Source organism: Nannobrachium achirus (assembly GCF_963921795.1).
Source record: "Nannobrachium achirus genome assembly, chromosome: 9".
Lineage (NCBI taxonomy): Eukaryota > Metazoa > Chordata > Actinopteri > Myctophiformes > Myctophidae > Nannobrachium > Nannobrachium achirus.
In genome coordinates this window covers 44,854,131-44,879,967 of record NC_137818.1, presented here as the reverse complement: position 1 = coordinate 44,879,967, position 25,837 = coordinate 44,854,131, and the positions used below count along the sequence as shown (strand labels likewise).

The 25,837-nt window shown below is 45.1% G+C and overlaps 1 protein-coding gene across 1 annotated transcript in view; it reads left to right on the top strand.

The window, feature by feature from the left end:
* nphp4 (nephronophthisis 4) overlaps positions 1-25,837 on the top strand; it is a gene marked incomplete at both ends in the record, with an annotated part of 228,353 nt that overhangs the window by 161,350 nt on the left and 41,166 nt on the right. The window contains 3 exons of the mRNA XM_080732808.1: positions 2,334-2,521; positions 15,573-15,733; positions 18,643-18,832. Coding sequence (XP_080588934.1) covers positions 2,334-2,521; positions 15,573-15,733; positions 18,643-18,832 — 539 coding nt within the window. The remainder of the gene's footprint in view (positions 1-2,333; positions 2,522-15,572; positions 15,734-18,642; positions 18,833-25,837) is intronic.

The following is a 25,837-nucleotide window of genomic DNA, read 5'->3' as shown; positions in this document are numbered from 1 at the left end:
AGGCTTCGTCCAGCTGATAGTGTCGTCAACTTCTTGCTGTGAGGCTGGGAAACCCCAGGCTGTGGGCTGGCAGTCAGGGCAGATGGAGTGGAAGGGCAGTGGATGTCACTCATATTCTCTCTCTATTTTATTCTTCTTTTTTTTTTAACAAGGAAACCTTTCAACAGCAATTAACCAACAATATTTCTATCATTGAATTGTGGAACAGAACAAGCATTTTCTGGACTGTCCTGCAAAATGTGGAACGGATCACGGTACAGTACAGGCTGAAGTGGTTAAAAGTCATTTTGGAAACTGTTGGCTGATAAACGCCTGCTGTATATCCAAGCATCCTGCACGTACAGATATGCAGGCTAATAAGGAAGTCTTATTTCCCTGAACAATTTGCACGTGTATTCATTCACAGTACTACTGCTACTGTACATTCACCGTAGGCTTGCACCCTAGGGTGTCTGGCAATGATCCAGCTTTTATTTGACAATAGACGTCATGCTGGAGGCTGTCGGGAGGCCGCTTCTTGACAGCTTTGTCTTGTCATTTGCAGCACCTGTCATCGCATATCGCAAGGTCCTCCTCACTGGTTCTCTCGAGGGCCACAATAATAAAGCAACCTCAAACCGTATACTACTTAACAAGCGGTGGGGGGTGAGGGGGAAGTGGGCTTCGCTGTGGGCTGGGTGGAGGGGGGTTTGGTGGGATGTTTCTTTGTGGGTATTACTTCATAAATATGATGAATAGGCATCGGGGGCCGCGGAGGCATGCAGCAGCTCCCATGGCGGGCAGGAGACTCCCGGAACGACGGCGTAATTTCTGCCGTAATTATCAATCTTGTCTGTGTACAGAATGAATATTAATGCAGGCATCTCTGTGAAGTCGGCGCGCAGGAGCCATTTTGAACCCGAGAATATCAAGAGGGCGTGATTGACTGCGAGGTCATACTCTGCTCTTATTAGATTCCACTCTGAAATCGCCGGCTCTGATTGGTCGATCCATGCTAGCAGGGAGCATGCAGAGTGGTTCCCGCAAATGCCCATTCCTCTCTGCTTCTTATCTAATACGCAATGATTGATTGCTAATCTACTCTTCCGAAGGAACGGGGAAAAAAAGCAATCCTTTCCGTCGCTAATCTTGCTAATTTATTCTGCAGTGAGTCGAGGGCCGGCTGGCTTGTTGGCAATTTTCTTTTCTTTTTTTTTTTTTTGTGGACCACCCAGAGTTAAGTGAAGTGAGTGTATTTGTGTGTGTGAAATCGCACTCAGAGGGTGGCGTTGGATGGAGGCAAAATAGACAACGCTAGGAGGTTCTTTTTAACGACAAACACATTCTTCTCTCTCAATAGGAGTCCCGTTCGCCAAGGAACACATTGTTTCCAAAAAGTGTGAAAGGGACATTTAGCATACAAGTGTACCACTTTGACTGCTGGATGCAGTTGGATTTTGGTCCTCTGCAGATGTAATAACTGATTTCGACACGGCTCTTGGTTTTTAATGCGATGCCAAGTCATCCGCTCATCATGAATCATAGGTGGAGCGCTGAGCAGGCGCCTTTTCAATCAGCCGCATGATGGACGGTCATCTTTAAGAAGTGATTTTAGCCACTAAATCCTATGGCGCTCATTTTAATTATTGGTTTTGGGCTTTTATGTAGCTGTAAAACTGACTGATGGGGCATCTATGCGGATTGTGTGGGGAATAAATATTAGAGTTTTCTTTTTTTTAGTTTTCCGAAGTCGTTGAGTGTGGCGTGATTTACTCCCACTCATGTTAAAACATTTTCAACCAGTCGTTTTCAAATAATACAAATATGCCACTCAACACTTACATTTCGTGCTGAGAATATCACACTTACAGTAGCAGCGCAACATTAATGCACATCAAAATAAATCACACATAATGGCCTGGATCATCACACGAAGGCATGTTGGGAGTCCATTTAGAGATTTTGTAGTTCCGCGTAGCCAGACAGTTATTCCACAATCTCTGAATGCTATTTAGTCTGGAACTACAGGAAATCACGAAAATATATTTTAAAATATTTGCGACCGTCAGGGAGCATCTAGTAGGAGAACGTCAAGCCTATGTCTGTTTGGGGTGAGAGTCGGATCACGTTACCGCTATGCTAACGAGAGGCGGATCATGTTACCGCTGTGCTAGTAAGAGGCGGATCACGTTACCGCTGTGCATTGCCTCAAAAACGCCACGGTCGTTGGCCAAAGACACAACGGCAAGTTTGTGCATTAATACAGCAAAGTATAAATCAGGCTTCAGGATGCATTTAGTAGGAAACTGCGTGTTGGTTACTCTGGGATCAATAATTGATCTAACCTTTGACAGGATGGGGACGCCTGGTGCCGGCGCTGATTGGCCCGACAGCGTCTACTTCACGTTCCAGTTCTACCGCTTCCTGCCGGTGACGACTCAGCAACTCAAGCTACTGAGTGCAGGCAGGGCTCAGCAGAACACCGGCCAGCCACTGCCCTGTGTCCTGGCCTCCCTCAACAAGGACGACACACTCAACTCCGGTAAGGGTCGACCGCCGAGGATGATAGATAGTGCTCACCTCTCCGCTGACATGCTGAAAGAGTTCTGGCATAAGCCAACAGTCATATATCACCCTGCCACAAGCTAAATATAGACGCCGCTTCAGATTGTCCTCACTCTGCCTCTGAGCACTTTGAGCATATCTATCTATCTACTGTATCTATCTGTCTGTCTCTGTCTCTCTGTCTGCAGTATGTATATGCATATATGAATACATAGTATGCTCGACCAGTTACTGCTACCGCTGCAATTACTAACACCACTATTACTTCAGCCGTGTGTGTGTGTGTGTGTCTGTCTGTCTCTCTGTCTGTCAAGACATTATTGCGGGTAAGAATATAAAAAAGAATATTAAGGGTCAAAATCACAATCAAGGTCAGAAGGTCAAGAATGGAGAGGTCATATACAGTATGATATAATATGACTAGCCAGATTATCAGACAGAGAGGCTGTGCACTCAGTGAGTTGGCAGGATCTTCATAATTATGAGAAAGTTTTCACTTGGTACATGAGTATTCAATTCATATCCGGAAATCAATGGGGGTAAATTTACTATAATCAATGTTTTGTCTTGCGACAAATAACGACAAATAGCGACAAATAACAACAAATATTATTGAAGTCAAGTCTCCATGGCGTCAGTAATCAATAGAAAAAAAGTAATGTTGGGGGTGAACTACTCCTTTAAGGGATGGTGTCAGGGCATTCCACACTTTGGTGGCAGTGTTGTAGAAAGAGTTTGGTTGTTCTACATAATAAATCATAATGAATCATTATCCAGGACAACCGCAAGACAAAGACACATGAATCACAATGAATCATAGACTCTGGTAGAGCAACTATACAAGCTTCAGCAAATGGTGACAGTACTGTCGGCGCTGGCTCTCAGTACTGTCCCCACGTGCAAGAACTCATTTGGACAGTCTGCCTTCTCAGTAAAGGGGGCAAACCTTTGGAACTCTTTGTCTACGGTTCTAAAACTAGAGACGGATGGTAATGTGTTTTACAGAGGACGCAAGCTATGGTTGAAATCAAATCGACTGTGCTCACATGAATAGTTTCCGACTGGTTATTTGAATGATGTAGTATGTGGTATGTCTACTTTTGTTTATGTTTCACAAGCTAATGTATTGGGTCTGATATTGGCAATTGTAACACTGTATACATCTATTGAGTGCAGTTGACAAACGACAATCATGGAAATGCATGATTTAATTAACTGTTGCTCATTTCACTATTTGTCCACAGCAAATGGTCTTTTGCATTTAGAAAAAAAAACTGGTACAGCAGTTGCCAAGAAGACATGCGGCCAACGCTTATGGTAGATGGGTTCCTCTCCCATGTTAACGCTTTGCATAATCGGTGCCAAGCTGCGATGCTCGTCGTCTCCGCTGCGTTGTGAGGCGCAGAGGCAGTCCTCTTTCCATCAGCCGGCTGGGGCCTGAAAGATGTCAATTCTATTCATGTCGCGGCTAATGAAACGGAAGAGATATTACAGCTTCTGACAGAGCGTGATATTGAACGCACATTGCCCCTCCCAGCACACACACTCGCACAACCCATGATCCGCAGACCTACGCCTACTCACTTTTCGCATGCCCCTTGCAGATGCACACTGCTCACGACTGTCTCGGTTTATCTCTCCCTATCTCTGTCTCTCTCTCGCTTGCTCACTTCCACACCATCTGCAGCATTCTGTCTTTGTCTCTCTTTCTCATTGTATCTCTTTCTTTAACCCATTTAGAACGGGTACACATTTTGTGTATCATTATTTTATGCTTTAACTATTGAAAAATAGCAGATATACAAGCTCACAGCGCGGCACCGGGTGCCGCGCTGCGAGCTTGTAGATCTGCTATTTTTGGAAAATCGTGAAAATTAGAATTTTGACCCGATTCTATAAGTGTCTTTTGAATCCTTCTAAGATTTTTTGAAAAGCTTATGTTTCTATGTCAGCAATCTGGCCAGCCATCGTCAAAGAAAAGCTCCTTTTCACTTAACTGGAGCTCAGTTAGTCTGTTCTTGAGAGACTACTATGTCAGTGGTTCTCAAACCACTGTGAAGGACCCCCAAAATGATATTTATTTGGCCACGGACCCCCATCTCAAAATATTTAGTTCCAGGGACCATCCAGAAGCAAAATTTGTGTTACAGACGCTCGCTTTGAAAATACATAATATTCAAAGATTTGCACACATTTTCAGGACTTTTTCAAAAATAGCAGATCTACAAGCTCGCAGCGCGGCACTCGGTGCCGCGCTGTGAGCTTGTATATCTGCTATTTTTCACTGGTTAAAGCATTCAATCATTTCTAGGCCTAAATGGGTTAATTGCCCCCGCCTCCAATCTAGACAGTCAACCGCACACCCAGCCCGACCGCATCCCCGGCGCTACCTCACGTTCCGTGTCTAGTAGACTTCCAAAGGAATCAAACCCGCGTCTAAGAGCTCCTGTCCTGCGTTAATGACATGACTGCGAACCACTGTGCCTCCTCGTTGATGAGCGCCGAAACGGTCCCCATCTCATCTGACAGCTCCCATTACGCCCTCCAAAGCCCGACCCCCCTCAGCAGTCAATGCCTCAGATATCACAATTGGACACGTCTATATTGGTGAAAGCCCCTGGGTTTTCCGGGGATTTCATTTCCTCCCCCATACTTGCAATTTAGAGAGCAAAAAAGTTTGATATTTCTGCTAATACAAGCTGCAATATAAGATAATAATATAGCATGTAATTTTATATATATATATATATATATATATATATATTATATATATATATATATATATATATATAGCAGGAGATGTGGGTGGTAATTTCACACACACACACACACACACACACACACACACACACACACACACACACACACACACACACATATATATATATAATTGGGCAGGTCATTATTGTAAAATATTCATATTAATGACAAGCAGGTTCGTCAATGGTCAATAAATTATAGGCAGTAGGTTATACTGTAATAGGCAATCATGAGGGCTGACGGCACCATGCCGACCGTTCGCCTGGCTGAGACCGCTTTGGTTAAGTTGATGAAGAATTTGTGGCAATCTTAGAGCTTTTGAGTTCAACTGGTAACGTTTTAATGTGTCCACCTTTATGATTAACGTTGTGTTTCACCTGGATGCGACAGTCGCAGTGTGGATTTCCTTACAACTATCTTCTTCCAGTCTTACCTTCACAATAAAGCTGTCTCATTTACCTCCCAAAGCAGCGCCTGAACAGGTGTAACTTACTAGAGTGTGAGTTTGTGGGAGAGAGAGAGAGCTTGGGAATCAGAGGATTCAAAACGTACAGTACAGTATGATTATTAGTGTGGTTGCCACTTTTCCATCTTCAATCGTCTCCTAAGTAAACTTTTTTTGCCACGCTACACCCGCCCACATTTTTGGTTGCACATACTTGTGCCATATGTCAAATCGGCCGGCTTCATCGGGACACGCATGCGTGCATAAGAGATACGTTATATAGTTTAATTTATATAAATATATTCGTGAATGAATTTTCTCCATTAAAATCTTTACTTTTCCCAAATATGGATATGGCTGACATCATAGATGTCTGACATCATAGATCACTGAGACTGACACAGTACAGTATGTCCATATTTGGGCCTTCCAAGATATGGGCTTAATATTGATGATATCAGGGATGGTATAAAAGGGACAAGGACTGACACAGAGATCTCCATATATGGCCATTAATTTATTAGTGAATTAATTTTCCCCATTGACGAATTTCATTTGCGAAATTCGCGTCACGGCAACCACACTTGCAATTTCCAATTGCATCTTTCTATTATAATGAACTGCCGTGTCATTGTCAACCGGATGTCCGGAGAGATTTATATTTTCCCGTCTTTGTCATATAAAAAAAGTACTAATAATATATTTTTGCTATTTTCTTTCTTCTTTATTTTTTGGCATTTTGCAATAGAGGGGCCTCAGCCAGTGGTCATGACTTTTTGGGGATCCTTGGCATGGGACGGGTTGGGAACCCCTGCTCAAAGTGACCTACAGTACAGTAGTTGCAATGGCTGCAATAGGTCTGAATAGAGCTGGGATCAAAGTAAACATATCCACCATAGTCTCTGCACACTATCCTACTGTACTGTACTGTGTGTTGTCCTCTTTGCCGCCCTAGGAAGTCTGGTCTCTTCTGCGCCAGAAAAAAATTATAGGTAACCCCTGTTCTCACAATAAGCTTATAAATCCAAACAGCTTTTCGTATCGAAAGCACCGCGGGTGTTTGCACAGACCTGGATCCTCCGGGCACACTGAACAAAGAATTTAAAGGAGCAATGTGCCGTATGTCTATATAGTGCCTACTGTATAATATATGTTATTTTCCTGCATGACGTGACCTGTCAAAGAACCTTTGACACTGGAGGGCATGTCTTTGAAGAGCCCCTCCACACGATGGCTGTGCTGTGCTTTAACGTGCACCAGCTGCAGTCGAAGTTTGCCCATGAATGATGCAAGTGTTGTGTATGATCATTGATCCGCTCGCCGCTTACTGTGTTCATGCAGAATGCATCAGTCCTCGGAGGCTAAGCCCACCATGCCTGCGCCCTGTGAAGTGCAGGCTGCTTTAGCATGCTGCTGGTGCACTTGTGTCTGCGTGGTGCATGTGTGTTATTTTCGTTAGTGCATAAATGATTCCTGCGTGGAATAGAGGGTGCTATAAACCAGGCGGGGGTTTTCTTGTGTAATTAAGTCACATGAAAATATTTATTTTCCTAACGCTGTTTGTGTCGTGAGTACATCCACACAGAACGCGAATGGTACGCGGCGATAAATGAAGCAATTATTCGGAACGAGGTTGATACTCACTGGCGATTTTTGTAGACCTTAAGGCTGTACAAAATCATTATTACGGAGCAACAGACACTATTGCTGTTTAGTTTGATGCTAAACTAAAATCCAATTTTAATAGTGATGGTAATGGAAATAATTGTATTCAAATCAATTTGCTCAACAGTGTATTAAATTGTTTAATTTTCCACGTTCCTTCCGTATTAGTGTAGTATTTCAGAAATACTACACTGATATAGAATTACAGAGTAATAACTCTACAAGCCAGGCAGCCAGAAAGCCCAAAAGGAACAGTAGCTTATAGTATAAATTATTTGCATGAGTTAACACATGTGAAATATGACCTCCCAAGTCTTCAATTTACATCAGTGCATGTGATGATGATGATGTGGGTGAACGTGTTTGCAAAAGCGTGTGTGTGTGTGTGTGTGTGTGTGTGTTATTGTGTAGCCAAATGAACGTGTAAAGCCTCTATCAGAGTCCAGGGTGAAGAGCTATTCACCGCAAATTTTAGGTGTAAAGCTATCCACCTAAAGTGAGAAAACACGTGGAGGCCATCATAGTCAGTCACGGTGAAGTCCTATCACTGTGACTGACTGGTCTAGATCGACCAATCAGTGAACGGGGTGACGGGTCGATCTGTCTGAAAGTAAAAACAGAGAGATGTGTCGGGGTTCGCGGTGGATAGCTCTTCACCGCGAGTAATGACGCAATGTTGTAGTTTTATGACTTAAAAAGACTACACCACGGTGGATAGCTTATTATCACCATGGTGCCTACTATGATAGGGGCTTAAAGCCCGTATCAGAGTCTACGGTGGAGACCTATCCACTGCAAATTTGAGGTGGAAAGCTTTCCACCTCAAGTCAGAAAATAAGTGCAGGCCATCATAGTCACGGCCCACAGTGGAGTCCTTTACCCCGTCTAGACCGGTTCAGGTCGACCAATCAGTGAACGGGGTGTAGAGCCTGCCTGTCTGATAGTAAAAACAGAGAGATGTGTTGGGACTCACGGTGGAAAGCTCTCCACCGCGAGGAATGATGTAACGTTGTAGTTTCATGACTCAAAAAGACTCGAAAAGACTACACCGCGGTGTAAAGCCTTCCACCGCGGACCCTACTATGATACGGGCTTAAGGGTCCATCTCTCTTCTCCTTCACCGAGGCAGTGGCTGGATGTGTCTTCATGCATGCACCCTGCGTACTTCACACCATGGTCTCCTGCTGCTCTGTGTGTGTACAACTGTGAAATGTTTGTCCATGTAAACGTCAGATGCTTCCCCAAACAGATGCACGTTAGCAATCCCTGTCCAATCCCAGTTTGAAGGTATACCGTAATTACACGTCTAGCCGTGATTTACATAATCACGCAACAACACAATCGTTGGACGCGAGGCGACCGTGGACAGGGTGAATATTATGATGTTCTCATACTGTACGTTGGGTGGTAACGTCTGGGAAACCATGTATTTGTGAAATTAAAAAAGCTTGCTCTGGGAAAAGCAAGAATCCCCTCAAGCAGACCCGGGGCACATTCATTAACAGCTTTTGGGAGCTTGTGAGTGTCTTAGGACCGTTTATCCAGACCTTCACTCCTGTGAAACGACTGCTCTTAGCCCACTGGGGGATTCATTACCAAAACTGGTGTGAATATAATATTCTATTGATTGTGCTGAGCAGAAATGTTTTCGTAGATAATTGAAACCTTTACCCTGCAAATGAGAAAATGCAGCAGTGTGTTTTGGACGGCTGAGCGTGTCTCTCATATTCCTGGACCTGGTTATATTCTGAGAATATACTTACCGGTATTTATAAATAATAACATTAAGTGTCTTTGTTTTCCAAGTGAGCCCAGCCATTCTTCCACAGAATGAGATGAATAATACTCACTCTCACTCTCTTACAGTGGTGTAAAGTAACTAAGTACATTTACTTGTATTTGTACTTTACTTGAGTATTTCCAATTTCCAATACTTTTACTTCTACTCCACTACATCTAGGATCCAAATATTGTGCTTTTACTCCACTACATTTATTTGAAAACTTTAGTTACTACTTACTTTGAGGATATAGATTATAATATTATAAAACATACATGAACCACGCTAGCCTTATTTTATTCCTTGGCTATTTGAAAATAGCCGATCTACAAGCACACAACGGTGTGAGCTTGTAGATCTGATTTTCAAATTTTTACTTTTGGTACATTCTGATGCCAAAACGTTCATACTTTTACTCAAGTAGATTTTGAATTCCGGACTCAGTAAACGGACTCAAGTAGAGACTCCTGTTCTCCAGCACAGGTGGTAACTAACTGTCTCACATACTCAGTTGTCCAGTGTTCTCTGTTTATATGATACGAAAATATGTAGCATCCTTCTGTAGCACTTGTTTTCAAAGGACTTTCCCACAGTATCCTTCGCTCAGTGTCCACTGTGAGTGTCCAGCGCTCACATCCAGAAAATAATGCTGTAGCGAAGGATTCAATATGTAGGATCCATATTGAATAGGATTCAGTTTGGGTGCGCTACCTTCACCCGCCAATGTTAATAATTATTAAGTATGAGCCATGCGAGAGTCAATTGCGTTCAACAATATACACAAGACCAGGTCTGGTTCCTTGAGCTCTCTCTGATCTGATCTGATCTGATCTCTAGTCTGTAATCTCTAGTCTCTGTTTATAGTCTGGTCTATACTGTGGTGATTTAATCTGTTATGATCTTGATCTGAGAAAGTAGGCCGATTCATCTATTCTTATAGTCAATTGTGATGTCATTCGCGACATCATGACGTCATATCGCATTGTCTCTGAATAAGGTTGTATATTGTTTTCTACAATGCAGTACACAGACACACTAATGTTTCTCTAGGATATTGTGGTGATGTTTGGAACATATCAAACTACTAAGGTGATTGGATGGCGCGTTCAACACATAACTGCAGTATCCTTGGTTTGATGTCCTTCCTGCTCTTTGGTCTCAGTTTCCTGCCACTCCCCTAAATGCAACTATCCTAAATAAAGCATAATCTGATAATCTATACAGTAGGTTAACCACTAAAGCCATATTTTATAATTCTGCTATTTGAAAAACAGGGTTTTGCCCGCAGACTGCCTCTTATTTCCTATGTCACAGTGTTGTGTGCATGAAGATGCATTCGCATTGGCTCATCTTGTTAAAGGGGACATACATATTCTCTGGTTCTAGGCAACACAGAAGGCAAAGGGTGAGACTTTGTGCTTACTTCCACACATCAGCTCTAAGTTATATAAATGACATAGTTTAATGTTGAAAATTAGTGGTATCCCCTTTAAGGTAAGGCTATGTTGAATATCAGTAAGGTTTTCTGAACCAAGTTTCCAACTCGACTGGCATACTTGTTGACATGCGAGGCAGGCAGGCAGAGACAGCGCTGGGAAGGAACCTGAGGCACAGGAGTTGCGTGGTGTTGGACATGGGACAGACATGCATGAGGAGGAAACTTGGCTCGAACCTGGGGAGACCCAGCCCACACGGTACATGAGTCATCATCATCAGTTCTGTGCGTGGGTCTGTGCATGGTTACTGTACATGTAGAGCTGCCCTTCTAACTGTATGAGGCGTATTTGATGCTTAGCTATAAACTGCTAGAGCCCGACTTGCAGTCATATTAGTGCCAGGCCTAGCCTTGGAGTTTTCTTTTTATCGATTCTGACATTTGCGTAGGCCTATCTCAGGCAGGCTCGGACACTTCCCCAAGTAGCCACTAGCCTCGCGTAGCCAGGCTTACTCATCTGCGAAGTGAAAAGCCTGGTGACAATATCAGGCAGAGACCGTTCAACTTCCGCTGTGAGAATTTCATGGGAAGACTACAACGCATGACGTAACTTCCGTTAAACACAGCACTTCCGCCACTTCCGCTAGAACCAACCGGAAGTCATATTGTGGCCAGGGTGAGTAGCCACTGCGATTGTTTGATTGGAGTGATCAGGTTGTCCAGTTCCTGACATCTGGGCAGTCGGTGTGACCGTTGTCCTGGGCTGTGTCACCACACCACCATGGCCCTCCCAGTATAGCGGGGGTCTTCAATGTTTTCAGGCCAAGGACCCCTTAGTTGAGAGAGAGATGAAGCAGGGACCCCCACAACCTCTTCATAGATTCCATATAGTTTCATCGTTTGACAGCACAATCGCCAGTGTATTATGGATTCATGTCAATTTGTGTTTTCAGATATTTAACCACTTGAACCTTCAATACTTAATAAACCTGACCTTTCACTCCCTACTTGGTCTGCTCTTTTTCCCCTCTACACCAAATCTCTTCGCCGAAAATAGCCGATCTACAAGCTCACAACGCCTTGCGCTGCGAGGCATTGTGAGCTTGTAGATCTGCTATTTTTGGCTAAAGTTCTCAAAATATGGATGTTAGGGTTCAAGACAAGTGGTTAATATAAAAAAGGAGAAAAAAAGTTTCTATCACACAAAGATTTGGATGACCCCCTGTAGTAACTCTGAGGACCCCCTTGGGGTCCCAGACCCCCTGTTGAAGACCCCTGCAGTATACTGTAGGAATTAAGCTGCCGTTTGCCGTTGTCTGTTTGCAGCTCTGGCTGCTCAAACACATGCACAGATACGAACACAGTGTACATGTACAGGGTGCCTGGTGAATCAGCCAGTTAGTGCACAGACCACATGTTCCTAGTGAACACGAGGACCCAGGAGAAAGGATCCTCCTTCCTCTTCCGGTCTCTGCACTCATAAACAAAACAAAAACTAATCTCACATACAGTGGACAAACACACACACCAACGCGCATGCACACACACAAACACACACACACACATACATGCACGCACATACAGTACACTCCAAGAGGGTCCGGTCTGTTCACCCTCCTGTGTGCATGCACACAGACACACACACACACACACACACACACACACACACACACACACACACACACACACACACACACACACACATGCACACACATGCACACACAGACACACATGCACACACATACAGTACACTCCCAGAGGGTCTGGTCTGTTGGCTACCACTCCCTCCACCCTCCTGTGTCCATGAACACACACACACACACACACACACACACACACACACAGCACACACATGCACACACACACACGCGCGCACATGCACACGTCTGCCCCCACCTCCCCTGCCTCCCTCTCTTTATCTGTCACCCCCTATGCTCTCTGCTGCCACCCGCCCACCGCACACAGACTCAAGGCATGCTGGGAGAATTAATGGGCCAAGCGGAGGAAGTCAGCGGGGGTTTAGGGAGGAAGGAGGGTGCAGAGGCGTGGGTGTGTGTGTGGGGGGGGTAAGGTTAGAGGGGAAGAAGAAGACGCCTGCAGCCACACAGACACGTCTGGCTGGCTCGCCTTTCGTCTCTGCTCTTCTCCCCTCTCCTCCCCTCTGCCTTGCTCCATCTCTTCTCCCCTTCTCCCTCGCCTGGTCTCTCCCCTTACTCCCGTCTCCCTTGCTCCCCTGTCAGAAGAGCTGTTCCCTTTTCTTTTCTTTGCTCTTTTTCATTTTAAATCCGTGGTGGCAGTCACATGAAAGATGCATGTCGATAATGTGCTGCCCCCCTGTGGGTGGGCTGCCAGCAGCTCTCTGTGTCGTGCGTGCTTGTGCTTGTGCACGTGCAAGCGGGTGGACTAGCTGACTGGCACAGCCCTTCGCTTGGGCAACAGGCCATGCGAGGACGCACGTCAGGGGTGTGGGGGGGGATTTACTGGCAGGATTTATGTGTGAGACCGACGGAGAGAAAACGTTTCATGGTGAATGGTGACTACAGTATGTGTGCTCATGTAACAAGCCCAGCCGTGTGTGTGTGTGTGTGTGTGTGTGTGTGTGTGTGTGTGTGTGTGTGTGTGTGTGTGTGTGTGTGTGTGTGTGTGTGTGTGTGTGTGTGTGTGTGTGTGTGTGTGTGTGTGTGTGTGTGTGTGTGTGTGTGTGTGTGTGTGTGTGTGTGTGCGTGTGTGTGCACGCGCGTGTGTGTGTGTGTGTGGTTCTTGTAATATAATACTTGTGTGGGCCAATAATCCCCACAAGTATGTCCCCACAACTTCAGCTAAATGTACTTAAGTATAACTCAAAAATATTATGTCCTCACTAGTATATATAATACAAATGTGTGAGTTTGTGTGCTTGCATGTGTGTGCATTACAAGGCCTTGCAGGTCTCTTTAACACAGTCAGACTGTCACCAAAGGTCCTCATTATTTCACTTGGAGCCGGCTGGCTGCCTCTCACATTCAACGTCAGGGAATAAAGAAGACGGAGCCAGGGACTTTGATACTGAGGCAGGAAGGGGAATCTGGAAGTCGAATTTGCGCAGCCACACACATGCACACAACACTCTGGACAGCATGCGTGCGACCCGTGCGTCCATGTATGCATGCCTTAACCTACGGCTGAGAATGGCAGACATGATTAACCTGCGTGCAGACATACTGAAGCACACACACACGTGCATATGCGCACGTCCATTCAGTGTGCGTGTGCATTGCGACTCTGCACCCATTCTCTATTCAAGTAGAGCTAGAGGGTAGGGTCAATTTCATCTGAACTTCTTCCCGTCAGAGGATGAGTCAAATTTCAGTTTGTACATTACAAAGCCCTCATCACAGAATCACAAAGCAGTCGCTTCACCTTCTCAAATTGAATCTGAATACTTAGAATGGACTTGATGAAAATGAAATAGACAGGGCGCTCGGGTGGTACAGGGGTAAAGTTCCAGCCAACCACCACAGAGACTAGGGGTTCGTGTCCTGACCTTCGCAGCTTGGCTAAGTGTTCCAACGAACACAATTGGCAGTGTTCAAGGAAGGGAAGCCGGGCAGGGAGGGTGATCTTTGATGCTGTACTAGTGACTCCTGTGGGTTTGTTCAGGGCGCCTGTTCATTGGGGCGTGAAACTGGGAAAAATAGTTTGTACCTCCTATGTCTTCTCAGCCCACTAAAACTCAGCCTTGACATCACCCTTATCAAAAAGGATTATGGTCTAGTCTCCCTATAGGACCAACTGTAGGAGTTAGCAGTGAGAAAGGAACAGTATACAGACGGAAATGTGGAAAACATCAAATAAACCAAAATAAAATAAAATAGACTGTGATTACTTTTGGATGTGTTCAGCATTCGTCTTTTGGAAATTAAACTCCCTGCATGAGTGTGTGTGTTTTTCTGTACACCTATGTCAGGATGTTGGTTTGGAGAGGACTTTCTGTCCAAATGTGGTCTGCCTACGATGGACCTCACAGTCCCCTCTGGTGTCTGGCCTAGTGCCACGTCCAAATTCCTTAGTTATCAAATCTTAAAAGGTTATCCATGTAGACCCGCTGGTCTACTGGTCCAGGTGCATACCACTTAGGCTTTGGATGCCTGGCGGTGTCGCCGTTTCGATTCCCGATCCGGACGACTTTTGCCGCGTGTCACTCCCCATCTCTCTCTGCGTTTCCTGTCAGTCTACTGTCCTATCAATAAAGGCATAAAAGCCCCCCCCCCCCCCCCCCCCCAAAAAAAAAGCCACACTGCCTACTAGCAGTGTGGGCAAGACATTTGGCGCTGATCTATCCAGCAGTTTGCAATTACAGTATAGCTTTGGACAGAAAGACAGACAGACAGACAAACAGACCTTCTTATGAACAACTATCATTTTTATAAAATGTATTGGGAGTATGTTGGTGCTCTTTAAAATCAGTCTATACAGCATTGGTCATTCCAAACTGGTAAGCATATTATGAAAATAAATGGAATTTCGCAATAGCAGGAAACACACTTCCTGTTGTTGATGCTGCTGTTGCACATAATGGATGACGTTCTGAATACAAAACTGTTTCAGCTCTCCATTGTTTGCCTATTGCACATGGCTTTTCTTTCTGTATGTGTGCATTTGCTTATGCACAAGTTATTGTGTGTCTGTGGCCTTGTGTGTGTTTGTGTGGATTTGCTTGAATTATAACATTGGCATGATTGCATACAAAGGTTTGTGCGGATGTAGGAGCCAGACTACTGTACAAGTTTGAGCGAGCTTGGTGTGTGTGTGCGCGCACGCGTGTGTGTGTGTGTGTGTGTGTGTGTGTGTGTGTGTGTGTGTGTGTGTGTGTGTTTGTGTGCGTGTGCTTGCTTGCTTGCTTACTGTAATGCATAGAACCATAGTTCATGGTCCATAGTCACCATCTCCTATGTGACACGCAGGCTGCCCAGGGCTGCAGGTCCAGTTCCTGGTGGACGAGTCCTTCCTGCGACCCGGAGAGAAGCGTTGGTTCCTGCGCTACCTGGCCCTTCACACCATGCAGGTGGACATCTGGGACAGCAGCTCTCTGCTCCTTATCGGTTCCACAGCCATCGAGCTCAAGGTACAGTACATGTCCCCTTCCCAAGTACAGCGCTCACTCTGTACCCACTTCAGTGTCAAACCACCATTGCTGTTAACCACTTCCGCCCTATATACTTCATCGTATGACAGATAGCAAAAAAAACAAAAAAAAGTGTCACATGGTGTTACAGTGCGACTATAATGACATGTTGAAAAACCAGGTTGAAACGGTTTAGATATTACCACCTGCGGTTCCTCGAAAACAAATACGTATTTTAGAAATAGTTCAGAAGTAGTGCTTTTACTGTAATATCTACTGTTTTTGATATTGCCTGCAATGGGACTGAAAATAGGAGCAGATGGCGAACCAAACCATAATTACCCCGCAAACAAAAACACAGTCAACAAAACTTTTTCCCTCTCTGCATTGATCCCAGTTCCATTTTTGTCTGCAGTTCTTTCAGAGCTGTGTCTGCGATGCCTGCCTTTTTTCCCCATGCCTGGAAAAAACAGGCTAAGCTAGAAAGCATGTCCAAATACTTGGCACGGATAACAGATCTTTCTAATTATTCCTCGCAACGAATTCATTTGTTTTCCCGTAGTCTATTGATGTTGCTTGGCTCCGTGGAACTAAGTGGGGAGTGCTTTGAAACGGGCAATCGCGCACCCACTTCCCGTCCTCGGGCAAGCTAATGCACATGCTCAGAGTAATTGAAATGAATTCGCTTCAGCATTCCACTCAGTACGTCGTCAGCTATTACGCTTAGGAAGTATGCAAATGCTGTGGTTTTTTGTTCAAAGAGAATGGCGTGAGTAAGACGAGGAGACAGCCCCGCACGTTTGGATTTTTAAACATGAAACAGCCGAGGCGCTGCAGGGCATTACTCAGAGGGGCTGCCTTCTCTCCGACAAACACACAGCTGCCTTTGTGCCGGGAGTTCTTCATGTTGGACCCCTGACCAACGATTAAGGGCTATACTGGAGTTCTTATCGGTTTTGTTTATTTTATCCTATTAACCCGTTTAGAACGGGTACTCATTATAGTGTATCATTATTTTATGCTTTAACTATTGAAAAATAGCAGATATACAAGCTCACAGCGCGGCACCGAGTGCCGCGCTGCAAGCTTGTAGATCTGCTATTTTTGAAAAATCGTGAAAATTAGAATTTTGACCCGATTCTATAAGTGTCTTTTGAATCCTTCTAAGGTGTTTTGAAAAACCCTATGTTTCTGTCAGCAATCTGGCTAGCCATCGTCAAAGAAAAGGTCCTTTTCACTTAACTGGAGCTCAGTTGGTCTGTTCTTGAGAGACTACTATGTCAGTGGGTCTCAGACTTTTTCATGTGAAGGACCCCCAAAATGATATGTATTTGGCCACGGACCCCATCTCAAAATATTTAGTTCCAGGGACCACCCAGAAGCAAAATTTGAGTTACAACAAACGTTAAAAAATACATATATTCAAAGATTTGCACACATTTTCACGACTTTTTCAAAAATAGCAGATCTACAAGCTCACAGCGCGGCACTCTGTGCCGCGCTGTGAGCTTGTATATCTGCTATTTTTCACTGGTTAAAGCATTCAATAATTCTAGGCCTAAATTGGTTAAATAAACAAGCTGCAGATTAAAGGCTTGTTTCAGCCTTCCTCTGCTCAACACCATTTTTTATTCATTGGACTTAAATGTCTCTCTTGCCAGTACAGTACAGTATGTGGCATTGGTTTTCATCTGACGCAGCTGTTCTTTACTTTATCTTTACGCCTCAGCACTGTTCATTTAGCACCCGGTTTAATCTGATTCCACCTCCCTCTGTCCCCTCACGCTGAAAACATCCTCAGTGTTGATTTAACTTGGTGTGTAAAAATGGTCTGTTTCCTCTACACTCCCATGTTAAATTGACACTGAGGATTTTTCTGTGCACTTGCACACATTTCTTGTTCTCCTTCCCTTCTGTTTGTCCGCTTGACTGCTTGTAGAGTTCCGCTTATCGTCTGGGTCTTGTTTTTTTTTGTGTGCATGCGTGTAATCTGGTACAGGTCTGGTCTGGGGGTTGTGTTGGGTGAGTTCTTGTGTGCTTTGAGACGGAAGGGTTACTGACTATTTTTCGCAGTTCAAAGCTTTTCAGGATTTGTCAAATATTTCAAATTGTTTTTTAGGTATTAATTGTCTCCACCAGGCCAAAAGGCACTTTTGGTACCAGAGCAGAACATCTGCCCCACATTTTTCACATGGGCCTCTTATAGCGCCACCAGGAGGCAGATTTGTGCAAATACATTTTTGGACAGAATACAGATTTTGTCCAAACATTCACACATATCAGTATCTCTATAGTCATAACACGAAACGGGTCTTTTCATATTCCATCCTGCTTGTCTAAGATTGGCTTCCAAGGTTTGCAGGAATGCTCAGTTTTGAACAAAATGCCTCTAATCATGAACACAGCATGCGATTTCCATGACATTTTACACACTAGGCCAAGGAATAAATGCCACTTGGAAATTTTCAAATTAGCCTCAGGGTGGCAATATAACAGGTTGATTAGTGTTTTGTACCTATAAATGCAAAGAACCCTGTAAAACATTGTATGTACACTCTCTGGAAGCCAAGGAAAAACATTTGCCACGCAATTCGGTGCACAATATCTATATAGTCATGTAATCAACACAGCTGAGGGGTGGCCCGTTGTGAACAAAATGTTGCATATCATGAACGCAGCGTCCGATTGCGGTGTACATTCCCACTCGAGGAACAAATGCCACCCTTTTCACATTGGCACCACCATCAGGTCAACTTTTGCACGTGCATGCATGCGTCCTGGGGTCTCGGCTTTCGTCAGACTCCGAGGATAAAACATTTTAGGGAACCACTGATCTGTTTTCCAGGTCATCCTGTGCTTGCGTGTGTTTGCATCGCCTCCATTACCTTCTGTCCATTCCGCTTCCACAGCACATGTTGCGCCAGGGCCGCTCGGCAGTGCAGGCCCTCCACGAGGTGGAGGTACTGACCACCGACTACGTGGGCGAGGACACCCTGCTGACGAGTAGCGGCGAGCCTGGCCGGCAGAGGTCCCCCGCGCCACCCCTCAACGTTCACACCCTCGTCCGGGGCCGGCTGCACGTGCGAACAGGCAACATCGGTAAGGACTTCACAGTTTTCTCAGAGGCAAAACTCAAACAAAACAAAAATAACTTTATTGATCCCGGAAGGGAAATTGTGTATTGTCTGTTTTTCGTTTATGTTGATCCTGTGGATGTGTGCATCAGCACGTAGCGGGGATCACGCGAGACGAAGCCGAGATACGACAACAAAAAGAACACACACAGCGCTGAGTGGGACCTCTGGGGACGTAAAACAAAGGCATGGCCTTGACCCAGTGGGCCTTATTTGTTGGCAGACAATCGGGACGTTCCGGTCCGATGACTCTCCTCATTGTTTGAATGTGTGGAGGAGAGATTATTGATGACTCCGACTTTAAATGCAACAATACAACAGAGGACGACAGGGAAGAGACAGGACACTCTGCCTGTGGTGCCTCTTGACTGATCACGGCGACGCTTCACAGCACAGCCCTGGCTGCATTCTGCACCTCTCCAACAACTGACTTGAAAAAGGAAAGAGAAAAAAAAAATGTTTTTGACAAAAAAAGAGAAAGAAAGCGAAGCTTCAAATTGTCCTCATTTCCCATCAGTTTTTGACATTTGGGTTGGCATTCTGAATGGGTGTGTGTGACACTTTACTGACACGTACGTAAGTTGTTCCGCATGAGCGATCAACGGTGCCGCCGGCTGGGTGTATGAGCCTCTGGAATGACAACGCTCACTGGAGATAATGGAGAGAAATGACTAAACCTGGAGCTTCTCCAGGAGGCAAAGATTTATTTTTATATTTTTTTAACTGTGCAATTGAGAATAATAATGGGCAAAGTTGGTGCAGTAAATGGTCTATGAATAGAAAGGTTTTAAAACTCAATAGGCCCGTTGATCGCTCCTATCTCCAGTGATAATGGATATGAGCAGATGATCCTTCATATTATGGATCTTGACATTGGCCACTGATGAACGAGCCCAATTTGCTACATGAATCCACGGCTTTGCCAGGTTGGCAGAAGTGGGTAGCACGCTTGCCTCCTTTTTCCATACCGCTCCACCTAGCCCCCACCCCCGCTAACCCCCGCCTCCCCATTCTCCCTCTCTGTCCAAGACCTCACTCAGAAGGAAATGGAACGAAGAAAAAGTCCTGCTGCTGACAACATGATGCTTTATTTACTATAGTTAGACTACTTTTTAGATTTTGACCCTTGCACTCGGAACAAAATGAAATGAAATGAAGCAAAACACGGCGCTCACTAACAAGGGGAAAGAGAGGCGCTTCTCTGTGAAAACAATTACAAATAGAACATAATTAAGCGGCGATAAAGATAACTATATCGATAATTAACAACAACTGCCGTCTACTGCCGTCCTGTTGTCCTGCTGTTGACAACATGACGCTTTATTTACTAGTTACTTTTTAGATTTTGATTATTAGTCTATTATAAAACACTAAAGTCATAAGCTAATCAATTTCGGCCGCGATGCGCACTGCATGATGCCATCACCCTCTTTAGTTGAGAATTTGTTTTTAAAACGCTATTTTTACCCGGTGGGAATGACGCTATAAAATAGCCATGTTGTCATTTTATTGCTATTACAGCACACATTTGTTATTTTCTATTGTGCTGTGATCAATTGCATGTCTATAATGTAAAACTCACACGTGTGCGCTGTGGACTGGGACGGTGGGACAGAGGAGGGAGAGCGGGGAGGCGGGGGTGGGGGCTAGCGGGGGTGGGGGCTAGGTGGAGCGGTATGGAAAAAGGAGGCAAGCGGGTAGCACGAGTGTCCTTCGTAGCTTTTGTTGCAGTTTTTATGCCACCAAGGCTATCTGTTGCTAATGAACTGCTGAGAGGGCCAGTTCAAGTCAGAGGGGTCATCTGACCCCATTAGTCAGTCATTTTTGTTTGTTGCATAAGATCTGAACTCTTCTCACAATGGTTCATAGTTATATAGTATATATCCTCTGAAAAGTATAGTATCTCCCTCAGGTGACGCAATGGTTAAGTACCTGCCCACCACTGCAGAGTCTGGGGGTTCGAATTGCTGTGCATCCGGCTTTGTCAAATGTCTACACAAACACAATTGGCCCGTGTGGACTAATATCACTCTCCTCCCCCGGGGAGGGTGATATTCGTCACTGCACATACTGTACTCCTACAGGCTGGGGCAGCAGTCAGCAGGGAGTGTTGGGTAGGAAGAGTAGGATGAAGGCTCTACATCCTCCTGGTGGGGAGGCCTCACTGGCAGGTGAGCCAGTAGGACAGTACAACAGCAGTGACAACACTCAGAGATGTGTGTGGGGAGGAATCAATTACTAAATTGGGGAGAAACGTATACATATAATACTAATAGAAAAGCACTGTCTTCACAAATTCAAAATGAGTGTCATAACGAACAATCCTTCCACTGTTTCACTAGATGTGTTGTCACTTTTGTTTGTGGTTAGACGAATGTCTGTTTAGGTTATGGTTTTGTTTTTTCTTAGTTTATTTTAGTTTAGTCACTGCTTCTGTGAGGTTAGGCAGGGTTACTGGTGGGGGGTAAGGAGTTTGTGTTAGGCTTTAGGTCAAAACACTTATGGAGTCGTACTGTACGTGGGTCACTGGGTGGTGTGACTGGTGTCACACTTGATGGTCAATGATGTCATACCATCTGTCCTCAACAAGGCATTGTGGTGCGATAGTGGTCTCCTTGCCGTTATTCAGGCGGAGAGACGACGTTTCCCCCCCTCTCATAAACAATGCATCGGTCTCGTGGGCCTTGGAAGCTCCGCGCCATCCCAATGTTGCTAGCTTAAGATACGTCGGTGTGCCCACGCGTTCTCTAGCTCTCTCTCTCTTTCTCTCTTGCTCTCTCTTCGCCTCTTCATCACCCAAAGCAGGGCGAGAGCGTGGTGAGTTATTAGGAGAGTATCTGGCATGTAAATTTCAATCAAGGAGTTAGATATCCATCAGGCCCCGGGCCGCGCCTGGTGCCTCCCAGCTGACAGCCCCCGAATCAATTCCGCCGCAGAGGGAGACGGGTTGGGTGAGTGCTTTCTCCTGTCTGTCAGTCCTTCAGCCAAATTCACCTTCACCACAGCGCCCCAGTTCAGTCTTTGTCCTTTTCTCTCTCTCTGTCTCTGTTTCTCGCAGAGCTTTTTCTTTCTATTCATCTCTTTTTTTCCCCCCTGCTCACCTCTCTTGCAACCTTCACCTTCCCTACAGTATATTGTCCATTTCCATCTCCCCCACCTCTCTGCCCCTCCCCTCTCTCTTCGATTCATTTCTTTGTTCCGCTCACCTCTCTGGCACCTTCACCTCCCCTACCGTACTGTATGTTGTCCATTTCTCTCTCTCTCTCTCTCTCTCTCTCTCTCTCTCTCTCTCTCTCTCTCCCCCTCTCTCTCTCTCTGCCCCCCCCACACCCACATCTCTGTCATTGTCTGTCTCTCATCAAGGTGTAATGGATAGGTGGTGATATTTGCATGGCGGTGAGGGGGTGCGAGGCGTAGTCATTAGTGTTTGCTGAAGAAAAGCCTAAGGAATGAGGACTTTTACCCACACTGAGACAGATTGCGCAAGAGTCTGACAGGGATTTGCTGGCCAAGACACACACATGAACGCATTCAAACAAGCACGCACAGCCATCGGCCGCGCACGCACACGCGCGCGCATGCATGCACACACAGCATCACTTGCTCTGTGCATGTACTATGCATTCACCCACATGCGCTTTCTTCCAGACAGACAGAGGGGTTAGCAGACCATGGCCAGGTTGTTTCTATGGTGCGTGGATTGGTATGCTGGGGTGTGAGCTCAGAGAACTAGGAGAGAAAGAGGGACAATGGACATGTTAGGCATTGGCACATGAGCAACAGTTACTTATATTTCTGTTGAACCGGTTTTGCTCATTTGGATTAATGTGCCTATTTATAAGCAGCAATGCATTGGCATCAGCATCATGGTTGTAGCCACTATAGTAACCACCTGGAACATGTGTTACAGTATTATACCTTTCAATTCGGGAACCCCTTTTTGTGTAGTTGTTGCTATACAGCATTCATTTTTGAGCGGTGCTCTGGAACATTTGGCTTTGTCCGGGCACCAAAAAATGTCCGGCCTCTGAAGCGTGGCCTACATCTGGCCTATCTGGCCTACATCTTGGCACAAAGTGTTTGTTTGTACAACAGGTTTGTTGTATGCCCAGGGTCACATTGGCCAAGTTTTTCAGAGAACTTAGGTCAGGATTTTGAAGGCCTCAGGTCCAGGTTAGATTTTGTCATACAATATGGTGACTCACAAATGCGCCATGTTGTGAGATTGTCACTATTTTTATTTATTTGTTGGTATAGTGACATGCCCAAAATAGGGGACGCCAGGTTGAAAGCAGTTGATAAAAAAGATTTCACTAAAATGATTTGGTTATAGCTACTTATACTCTGCAATAATATTTCAAGAAGCAAACCTACACCAATGCTTTCTCTCTTTTTGAGTTTAATGTGTTTCAAGCATGCGTGCTATTAATCATGTCTGTACTTTGGCCCTGGTGGGAATTCATCAGAATTAGCCTTTATTGGAAACGGTGAGTGACAGAACGTCATAGCCAAATGACAAAGAGCGAAACACCAAATAATATCCTTTTTAATTATGATGAGGTGGGATTGACAAGTAATTAATTAAATGGTAATGATATATGCTGTCAGGTCCATTCAATCATTTCTATAAAGCAACCGTGCTTAATAGCTTGAAAGGCCCTACCTGCATAATGTAACATTGTGGCATGCTTTACTGTTGGATAAGGTTTTGGTCCCCTAAAGGGAGAGTACTGCTCAGTTTGGAAATTCACCAATGCTGAGGGAAATAAATATTAGATCCACCTGCTGTTTCGTTGAAATCGTCTGAATCCTAGTGTCCCTATTCGGGGATTTAGATTCAGATTTACAAGCTTGTTGATGAACTATGTTCGGCGAGTATTTGTGTAGGGAGGAAAAGGAGCTGTTCAAGTACAGACCCCGGTCAATGAGTAGGGCTTAAGTGGTTAAAGCTGAATATCGTCACTGTCGGGCAGAAACCTTGTATCTCACAACTTTCAAATGTGTACATTTTTTCGCAAAGTAAAGCCCTGGTTCACCATACAAGGCCGTTGCACAAAAGTAGTGAAAACAGCAGATCTACAAGCACACAACGCCTCGTGGTGCGAGGCGTTTTCACTAGTTTAAATCATTTTTAAAATGATAAATACGAAACGAACGGTTTTGGACATACAAGGTTTCCACCCGACAACGACGATATGAGGCTCACAGGTCATGCCCTCTTTGTTGCCCATCTATGTTTTGCTTATAGCACAGTAAAATGTGTTAATTTAACCATGAGAATGTACACCACACGTAGACCCTTGTAAAAACCAGCTAGGTTGCGTCAATATGGCGGAGACACAGGACAAACAATGACAAGCTTATTTCACATCGACTTTTTTATTTTTTATTTGCTTTGAGACAAAATCAATCCTTGTCCAACTGGCCCTGTCATATTATACTTACAATCTCACTACGATGACATGACTGGCAGGTGTCAGACACGTTGACACCTGGCTTATTTTAGCTGAACGAGGACGTTGTACCAGAGCTTAGCCTCCTATAGGCCATTGAACTCAATCCAGAACAGCTCTGACTGGTGTTCTGCTTCTGCCTGCGGCTATGCACCAGCCACAGTGCCGTGTGATGGGCTTTTGAGGAGATGTCATCCCACCTTATTGCTTGTGATCCAGTCCTGTTTTGGGTGACAGCTTGGAGTGACAACTCATGCTACTACCTTGGCATCAGAAAAAAATAAAAAATAATAATAACATCGAACTTCAGCGGCATATATCCCATTACAGATACCAAATGCCTACCGTAATCTAGCTTTTTCTACTCGCATACAGCACACACGCAACCATGTATCCCACACCTGCAGAGAGCATAAATGACAAAAATATGACATGTGTAAAGTCCACACAGCCTTTTGCGGCGTCTTCCCCTCTCTCTCTCTCTCTCTCTCTCTCTCTCTCTCTCACACACACACACACACACACACACACACACACACACACACACACACGCACACACGCACACACGCACACGCACACACAGTTCTCATCTGCAGTGGCCTGATAAGCCTTAGAGAAACCCACAGCTGCTGCGGGAGAGGGGACTCTTGCCCAAAGCACACCTATTGGAACAGAATGTCAATGAAATCCGCCTGACAAAATACTTTAGCAGGGTGAATTAAGACCATGTGCTTTTGCCCGAAGGGTGCACGCACGCACAATTTGTCGCGCTCATTAGAAGCTGTGGCCGTCTACGCTGCAGGCCAGACCTGAATATGCTTATTCTGAAAGGCTGCTGGCCTGGAACGTGAAGGCAGGAGAAATCGAACATCGCAGACCATTCTGAAACCCCCTCGGGCACTTGCTCCCATTTGTTTTGGGGACCCACTAAATCAGCGCTTTGTTGTGGCCTTATACCCTAAGTATTGCCAGCGGAGCAGTGATGAGGGAGCGGGGAAGAGAGGTACGGTATTGTAATGTAATGTAGTACGACGGCGAGTGCTACTCAATAAATCTGATAAGAGTTTGGCCCTTGGCACTCCCTCTACAATAATTACTCAGCTCTGGACGGACAGCTTAGGCCTGAACGCCCCCTGGGACCACAAAGCCGGGGCGTCAGCTTAAATTTCAGCGGGGAGGATAACCAACCTGCAAATGTGATTAAACAGTTAGCGAGTGAAATACGAGCAAGGCGTCCATGTCGACGTGGATTGGCACTTGAGTCGTTACCTTCCGATGATCCATGTGATAATTCCGCTCACGGTCAATTAATTAGCGTGATTGAATGGTCACGTCGAACTACGGGGGTTGCAAAGTCAGTCCATCACTGATCCATTTGTTTGCTCGTGGGCGTTAAGTGACTCGCGTTCGTCTTATCACGTTCTTGCAGGCTTATTGCCGGAACCCATCAATCATAAAAGTATGCCCGTCCAACCGGAAGTGGGCCTGAAAGGCTCGTAATGAGGCGCTGGGAATGG